General features: G+C 34.9%; 1 protein-coding gene across 1 annotated transcript; it reads right to left on the bottom strand.

Annotated features, from left to right (window-relative positions):
- Positions 1 to 2,489: 2,489 nt before the first annotated feature.
- Positions 2,490 to 5,311, bottom strand: LOC140890436 (uncharacterized). Its single transcript, XM_073298212.1, has 5 exons — positions 5,219 to 5,311; positions 4,461 to 4,582; positions 4,310 to 4,378; positions 3,931 to 4,037; positions 2,490 to 3,310 (listed from the first exon to the last, which is right to left on the bottom strand). The coding sequence occupies exons 2-5, from the start codon at positions 4,567 to 4,569 to the stop codon at positions 2,813 to 2,815; spliced, it is 783 nt and encodes a 260-aa protein (XP_073154313.1). The 5' UTR covers positions 4,570 to 4,582; positions 5,219 to 5,311; the 3' UTR covers positions 2,490 to 2,812.
- Between the last annotated feature and the right edge of the window lie 4,236 nt (positions 5,312 to 9,547).

Here is a 9,547-nt window from a genome sequence, read left to right as displayed (position 1 = left end):
ATCCTCGATCGGAACGTCCGATCCTGCCATCGGAGCTTCCGAAGATCCTCATCTGCCACGTGTCAAAATCTCACTGGTTGACTTCGGATAGAGGTGATCGGAACTTCCGATCCTGCCACACGTCATGCCTGACGTAATTCGATCGGAGCTTCCGATCGCTCATCGGAGCTTCCGATCGCGCCTTCGGAGCTTCTGATCCTGTTCGGAGCTTCCGATCCTGCCTTCGGAGCTTTCGAACCCTTCCCAAGTAATTATGATTAATTCCTTAATCACTGATTTTGGTTACGGGCTACTACATGATTAGTTTGGCAGTGTCTGAAAATTTGAAAATGTGTCTGATGGATGTTGTTACGGCTTACTTATACGGATCACTTGATAGTGATATATACATAAAAATACCTGAAGGATTTAAGATTCCTGAAGCACAAAGTTCAAAACCCAGAGAATTTTATTCTGTAAAATTGCAAAGATCATTATATGGGTAAAAGCAATCCGGCCGAATGTGGTATAATCGGCTAAGTGAGCACTTGATGAAAAAAAGATATATAAATGATCCAATATGCCCTTGTGTTTTCATCAAGAAAATAACATCCGGATGTGTAATTATTGTTGTATATGTTGATGATTTAAACATCATTGGAATGAATAAAGAAATTCAAAAAGTTATGATGTACTTGAAGGAAAAATTCGAAATGAAGGATCTTGGAAAAACCAAGTATTGTATGGGTTTGCAAATCGAACAAAAAGAATGTGGAATTTTTGTTCACCAGGCAAATTATACAGAAAAGATCCTTAAACGTTTTAATATGGATAAATCAAATCCATTAAGTACTCCAATGGTTGTAAGATCATTAAACATAAAAAAGGATCCATTCCGTCCATGTGAAGATGATGAAGTTATTCTTGGTCCAGAAGTACCATATCTAAGTGACATTGGTGCCCTTATGTATCTTGCAAATTGCACTAGACCTGATATATCTTTTGCTGTAAATTTATTGGCAAGATTCAGTTCATATCCAACAAAGAGGCACTGGAACGGAATTAAACATATATTTCGTTATCTACGAGGAACGACAGATTTGGAACTTTTGTACTCAAAAGACACCAATCAAAGTATCATTGGTTACGCTGATGTTGGATATTTATCTGATCCACATAAGGCACTTTCCCAAACCGGATATGCATTTACTCGTGGAGGCACCGCAATTTCTTGGCGTTCACAGAAACAAACACTCGTAACAACTTCATCAAATCACGCCGAGATTATTGCATTACATGAAGCAAGTCGTGAATGTGTATGGTTAAAGTCAATGACCAAACATATTCAAATATCGTGTGAATTGACAGTAGACAAGAAACATGTGACACTATATGAAGATAATAATGCATGTATTGTTAAAATGAAAGAAGAATACATCAAAAGTGGCAGAACCAAACATATCCCCCCAAAATTCTTTGCCTACACTCAAGAGCTTGAGAAGAATAAAGATATTGATATATGTTACATTCAATCAAGTGAGAACTCATCAGATCTCTTCACAAAGGCACTTCTCACGACGATATTCAGAAAACATATATGCAACATTGGGATGCGCAATCTACGGAATATGTGAAGAATCACTCATGTTAACATGAGGGGGGGTTTACGTGGTTGCACTCTTTTTTCCTTACTATGGTTTTTATCCCACTGTGTTGTTCCTAGTAAGGTTTTTAACGAGGCAGTATAAAACACGTAATGAAGACAATCATCATATCACGCATCATCATAAGGGGGAGTGTTGAAAAATATATTATTATTATTATGTTGAATATTGAATATTGAATGTTGAATATTGAGTTGTAAAATGTGGAAAATTAGTGTGTGATGATGTAGATGATGATGTATTAATTTTTGGACTAATCTCAAATGTGGATCTATAAATAGGTCTTCATTTGTAATGAAAAATACAATTGACTTGAGAGAAAAATATTATAAAGTGTAGAGTTTGATATATTTTGAGTTTTGGAGTTTTTACTTTTTACCATAAATTTTTACTTTTTCACAACATTATATATATATAATTATTATAAGCTTTCGTGATTATTTATTAACGAAAATTCTATATTTTTGTTTTTTTTTTAAAATTTTACCATTTCTTTTTTTATATGTATATATTTTTTGTTATAAAAACTAATGACTATACAAATACACAAGTAGTGTACCGAAATGCTAGTTAGATTGAAAACTTTAGTTTTTCTTTTGCTTTTACATAATATAGTTTAAGATACAAAATTCGATAAATAAATAATTATATCTGAAAAATTAATACTTTGTCTTTTATTTTCTGGTAACGAGGTTTGATCACTTTAAATTATTTGTACACGAGAAGTTGTGATAGGATTATTGGTTAAATTAATTTTCTTTATTTTCATCATTAAAGTATAACAAATTCACATATAATCTAAATTTATTTTCTTGGATTTATATAATCTATGGATTCATAGTGTCATAGACTCATGATTTACATGAAAATATTGAAAGCCCGCAGGCCGAAAACTGAAACATTCACCACATTCACCAGTCGAACAGATGAGATATCGGTCTATCTCGCCACATAAAATAAAAGAGGTGAAAAAACATATAAATTCGAGCAAAAGACATGCATAGTCTTTATAATAATCATCCTCATCCTCACATATTCAAAAATGGCCAAAACCTCAACCAAATCTTGTTCATGAAGGGAGGTAGAAACGGAAACAGTAGCAAATCTTGTGTTCGCTTCCTGAAGGCTGCCCCAGAAATCGTGTCGTCTGAAATCAGTTCAGACTCAAATCAACTTCTGGTGTTGGCGTACTCATTTGACTCATCATAGTCATCCCTAGCCTTTCCATCCATGTCTTGCCCAAAATCTTCAAATTTCGAGTCACCCAATTGTCCCTGGTTATTGCCATATGGTCCTGCTGTTTCACGGTTAGAGGAGAAAGAAGAACTGCTTTGGCTAGCATAGTAGTTGCCGTCGCCCCCTCCCGAATTACCATTGCCTTGTGCACCACCACTACTGAAATTGTCAGTGCCACCAAATCCACCCCCTCTACTAGGATACTGGTTCCCACCGCCAAATCCACCACTCCTGGGGTAGTCGCCATCTCCACCAGTGTAATTGCCACCACTAGAACCTCCAAAACCACCACCTTGGTAGCTTCCGCCACCATAGTTACCACCCTGACCACCTTGATAGTAACCATCGTTGCCACCAAAACCACCACCAAAACCACCGCTACGAGATTTTTCTGTTGCATAGTTCACCTTTATCCTTCGGCCATGGAGTTCCTGATAAATAACAAGCAGATGCAAGTTCAACCATATATAATCAAGCAAGTTTATTGAATTATATATACATTAAAAAGCAATTATTTAAACAAAATGCCTTTGCTGCAAGAGCTAATCATGTTCATTTGTCGGATTGTAAATTTTAAAGACAAGTAAAAGGTTTTCTGGTACATACCTCGACTAAGTTTCTCTAACTCTAATTTAAAATACATTTTTCATATCTTTAAATATTCTTACCTCCAATTAATAAAATTATTCAATTAACATAGCACGAAGACTCTCCTTTCATTGTCCAACTTCCATGATACAAGTTTACAAGGAATTATGCTCTGATGATATCATAGCCATAGGAACAAGCAAAAACATACGGTAAAACTATGAAATAATACAGTTCATTGTTGTTGGCTTGGCTAAGGAGAGTTTGTATCTGCCACAATGTTTTTATTTACAGGTAGAAAATGGACGTAAAGAAGTCAATCACAAATTTTAGTGCATATGACAATTTTCGGAAAAAATTGTACGTGGCTGGAAAAAATCCATTAACAAAACAGGAAAGTTATAATAAAAAGCATTAAGATCCATATAGACAGATGCACAAACATGATGATATAGTCCCATACCTGGCCATCAAATGCCTGGATAGCACTGGAAGCAGCTTCGGTTGAAGTAAAAGTAACAAAAGCGAACCCTCTTGACCTACCAGTGTTACGATCAATGATAACTCTAGCTGCATAATTTTGAAAAAAAAACAACCATAGGTCGGAAGTTATACCATTACAAATTAAACTTATATGACAGTCGATGAACATCACTCAATATTAAGCAATGCCTGCTATCTTTGTTCATGAATTTTTTTGACACAATGGAAGGAAAATATATGGTCCGACAAAAAACTCTGTTTCGGTAGCTTAGCAAAGTACCAAATCCTCAAGAACCATAAAGAAATATTCATGAATGCAAATCAAATTTAACTTGATGATAGGAAAAGATTATTTATACCTTCAACAACTTCACCGTATTTTGAGAATGTCTCACTCAAACTCATGTCATCAGTGCTATATGAGAGACCTACAGTGGACAACAAGAATAAAACATGAGAAACAAAATATTAGTAATTCAAACTTCTTAAAACCCACATAACCACTCACACCTCCAATAAAGATCTTTGAAGAGGTGGACATGCTCCTCATGGCCACAAAAAGCGAAGGATTGGAGGTACTTTGTTTCAGGACATTCCCAACTTTCTTGAGAAAAGCCATCTCAATACCAAGCCTAAAATTTAAAAGAATAAACATATGCAAAATCAAAATTAGCTTGAATCATATGAACATAAGCAGCCAGCCAAAAATTTAAACCAAAAAAAAAATCACTCTTAAAAAACATATAATTCTTAAAAATTAGGACAAAAAAATTAAACCCTTATCGAATCTAGAGGAGGACAACAATGTGAAATGGCTCAAAAGTGTTGGTATATCGTTAAACATCATGAAGAAATGCAAATTACTTAAAAACAGATACCCATGTTTTTCATTCGTTCACAAAAACAGCATTAAACCACAACACAATTCCTTAAAATAGATTCAGAACTGGAATAATCCCCAATACACCCTAAAACCCTAAAAGCTGGTTCAAAATAAAAATCCAATAATACGCTGTTCCCTCAATCCGATGTACACATAAAAAAAAGGGAATCTCCATGGTTCGAGAAAGAAGAGAGCTGGAAGCACGTAAAATCACTGAGTGTTTTCATTCAACCCCGAAAGTCCATAAATCACAGCAAAATGATCGATGAACTTGCATACAAAAAAAAACAAGAAAATTTCCCATAAACCCTAAACCCTAGATGTAAAACGAAAGCAAAAAGGTAAAGAGTCTGGTTTTCCAAGATCCAAAGAATGGTTCTTGTACCTCGAGAATGGAATCCGAAATGTTGTGTCGTGGAGTTTCGTCTCGTCTCCTCACGTCACTGTTCTTTGTTTCAGTTCTTACCCTCGAGTTACCATCAGCAAACCTCAAGTAAAGGATATGAGGATGGAGCCCAATTATCAAGCCCATGATAAGAAATTCGAAACCCAAATATCAAGCCCATGGAAATAATATAATTAGTTCAACACAATTGCTGAACCGGTTGACACTTGTTTCTCTATAAAGGCTGCGTCCATCAACTACCTTGCGGCCAAACCGATCCAATTTGCTATATTTACCAAACCCAGTTTATACATACTAGCACGCCATTGCATGTCTCGTGTGTTTGTACAGACATTTTTTTTTTTCAATTTTATCTATCATACAAGTAAATATGGATAAAGTTATAATTTTTTTTGCAAAAGATAAGTTATAATTATAATATTTCTATGGTTAAAATTTTAATTTCTTAAAAACTATATATATATATATATATATTATGCTCACGTCTCAGTGTGCAGGAATCCGTGAAACCGTTAAAACACGATAGTGTGTTTTAACAGTTTCTAAAAAAAAAATTAGTCGCCCACATAACTGGTTCACGCTAGGCTGATCAAGACTATATATTTATAATTTTTCATTTGCTAACAAATATCTAATTGTTTGTAAGAAAAAATTGTGTTGAAATGCAATATGCCCAAAAAAATGAACGAAAAAAAAATCACAAAATTCTTTTATAGCACACTATGCAAAACCAATGGCTACGATTCACATGGAGTAAAATGCAGCATAGCATGTAACACCAATACCATGAAAAAGCCCTTTTTCACAAGACTACAATATTTTTAAAAACCATGTGTATGTATATGTATGTGTCTATACATAAGCATTGGATCAATGCTTATGTTCTCAGTAAGCATTGGATCAATCAGTAAAAGCAGAAATAAGATGTTCTCAGTAAAATGTTCTCATAACTAGCTAGTACTACTGTCTTCCCAGGGGAATTGTGTTGATTCTTTCCTATCAGAAACTAAATCAAGAAGTTCATACTTCATAATGGCCCTCTCAATCAAACTTTGACTCGCGGCACGTTAAAGACTTGAACTGAGAGATTCCTTCACAGATGATGAGTATGTGCTTCAAAGGTTCCTCCACATCACCGCCACCGCCATGTCTGACAAATTCCGCTGGGGAGAAAAAATGGCCATGGCACATGCAAACGATGCAAATTTCGTTTACCTTCTTGTACTTGTACAGAAATCCTTTCACCTTCTCACCATCTACCCCCGGCCATCTTGTGGATACAAGAGGCATTTCAAGAATATTGGAAAAGTTTTCGTACGTTTCCTTTCCTCCATTTGCGATATCAATCGGACCAGCAGCTCTGACTACAGAAGGTTGCTTATCAATCTCAAGTGATACAGATTGACCTCCACCGGGATTGTTTCCTGCCCCTGATATGATTATTAAGTATAAAACACATGATATATTGGGAGTAACAGGTGTTGGTTAAATTAAACTTTACTAAATGTTTAACAAGTAGCTTCAACTAGCTAGAAATTTGTGAAGTAATAAAAGTCCAACCGTTGTAACCATGTGTTAGAAGATAATTTATCATGATCAAAACACCTAAAAGGAGATTATTACTGTTATATAATGACTTCCTGGCTAATACAAAAGAGTCGCATGCCGATTAAAATCCCATATATTATATATACCAGCTTCAGTGGTCCAAAAGATATTCTTGAAAGATCAAAACATGAATGATTCAAAGAGTTCAACTTTTTTTAAACGTTTTACACCCCTCAGTGTCACGTATTATGCTAGACTGACTGATAATAGACCATGTTTTCCATCACTAAAAGACTTATTGAAACATGCGACCTTGCAAGAGATCATGTATATTATAGGTAAGACCTAATGAGAAGATTTAAAAAGGAAGAAATGCTGATCATCAATCTGATCATTTATGACAGGTGCCTGACTGCAGCCTGAAAATTAAGACTGCTGCCTAGTACAAAGAAAGACACTCGAGAATGAAGGGTGAAGGGTGGAAGTCGCCAACACCCCTAGTGGTGCGGTGACATAAACTTCTCTCCCCATATCGATCCCTGCAATTTGATGCAGATGTTGTCCACATATATGCACTTGTTAAAAAGATGATGATACATCCCACGAGCACACGAACAGATGTTTATCGTTGTGACAATTCGTAGATATTAAAAAGGTTTATACCCAAAAAAAAAATCATAATGACGTGGTATTGATAATATATGATGCAAATGCATGATCTAAAATGACAAAAAAAAGGGTCGAAAACAGCATGTTGTATGACATTCTTAGAACGTGTAATCTGATACGACAACAAAACGACAAGAGATTACCGTTAATTGTAAAACTAAAGTAGTAACTAAAAGATCTCCTCGGGTTAGCGCCGCAAATAGGATCATATGCAAAAACGAATTAGACAAAATCTAATACGACAACACGACGAATGTCACGATAAAAGAAAGTAAAAGTGCCATAGATAACGGAAACGAACACAATTAAATACGGGAACCAACTACAAGGAATCTCCGAATTTGGAAACTGATTAAGGATGGCACGTTGAAAAACAAAGGATGGTAAGCATGTATTATAAGGAAGATCCCAAGCTCATTATTAAAGGAGTTGCAAGGATGAGCAAGCGATTAATTAAGTGCGGAATCAACCACTGAATTTGGAAACTGATAATGGTGGTTGACGAAAAATAACAATTAGTAGCAAACATGGATAAACAAGATCATGCATGCATCATCACTACCAGATCGAAAAGTTAAATTGAAAATAATGATTTTATGTGAAAATAAAAATATATATGTAAAGTGGTATACACTACAAACATCTATTTTGAGAAAATAGGAACATTTTTCATTCTGATTTCAAAAATAAAAGCATGATGTTAAAAATAAAACCACACACAAACACTGATATATATTATATATAGATATGTATATATATATATATATATATATGGGATGAGCTTTGGAAAATCTTGATTTATATTTGATGAATAGAAATATAATCAACGAAAAAATCGATATGATACAATTCGATAAATTAACCCAAGCATGTATCAAAGAATTGATGTGTAACACATATACATAATTTTCAATTTGGCTACCATATCTTGCTCATCCTTTGCTACATATCTGCCCAAATCATATGAAATACATATATAAAGAACAACAGATCAAATTAAGTAAAACATATAGAAAAACGCTCTCTTATCTATGAATCACCAAGAAAGATTTTTATTTTTTTAATAAAAAACTAATTAAAAGAACAAGAAATAATTAAAACATGTGATATACCACCAATAGTCCGAGATGAACGAGCAGCCCCGAGTGATCCACCGTATTCTTGGTGGGCACCAGCACCGCCGCCGTTCTCCGCCGCGGCGTCCGAGACTCTCACAGTACTCCTCCTCGCTGGATCCACTCCGAATTTAGCCTTCAGAGAGAGCGTCAAATCCAATTCCTCGCCATTTTCTGATCCTCGCGGCGCTTCAGAGTTAAGATCCACGCTTGGGGTGAGCATTTCGTCCATCAGATCTCGTTCGGCCCCGTTCATGCACGGAATCAGATCGAAGTTCTCTCCATTTCCTCGAGCTCCCTGCAGCTCCATGACAGAAAATCGGGAAAAAAAAAACTTGTGAAATTAATCGGAGAAAATGGAGAGAGGACGCTGATTGAGAATAGAAATCGAGGAGGGTTTGTGTCAAAACTTGTGGTGAAATCAAACACGTAAAGATTTGTTTTTCGGCAAAAATAAGAATGGCGGTGGGGGTTGCATGGGGTGCCGGAGAAATGAAATGGATAAATAAATAAATAATGGCACTGTTAGAGAAAAGAATGGTGGAAAAAGAAGACCAAAGGTCAACTGTCGTGGACTGTGCAAGTTCCGTGCATGAACAAATATTATATTTTTGTATATATATATATATATTTTGTCAGCTATTTTGTAATTTTTCTTTGTTTGATGATCTTGTTAATTAGTATAAATTTGTATTTTTAATATTGTGATGTATATATATATTTTTTATTTTTTTCGCCTATTTTAGTCACTTTGACTTGGAGAGAATGGTAGAAAAAAGAACATCAAAGGGATCCCTTGAAAAAGGACAAAAGGTGTTTTATTTAAAAAAAGAAAATAAGAAGAAGAAAAAAAAAAAAAAACAGAAGGTCAACTTCTGTGCATGGACCGTGCAAAATTTGTGCATAATTTCTGAGGGAAAAAAAATGCATTTTTTAAAATGTGTTTGCATTTTTTCGGTTGATTTGAATTTCTTTT

This window comes from Henckelia pumila, chromosome 3, assembly GCF_033568475.1.
Source record: "Henckelia pumila isolate YLH828 chromosome 3, ASM3356847v2, whole genome shotgun sequence".
NCBI lineage: Eukaryota > Viridiplantae > Streptophyta > Magnoliopsida > Lamiales > Gesneriaceae > Henckelia > Henckelia pumila.
The sequence above is the reverse complement of the archived record's forward strand: the minus strand, read 5'-3'. Positions and strand labels throughout refer to the sequence as shown.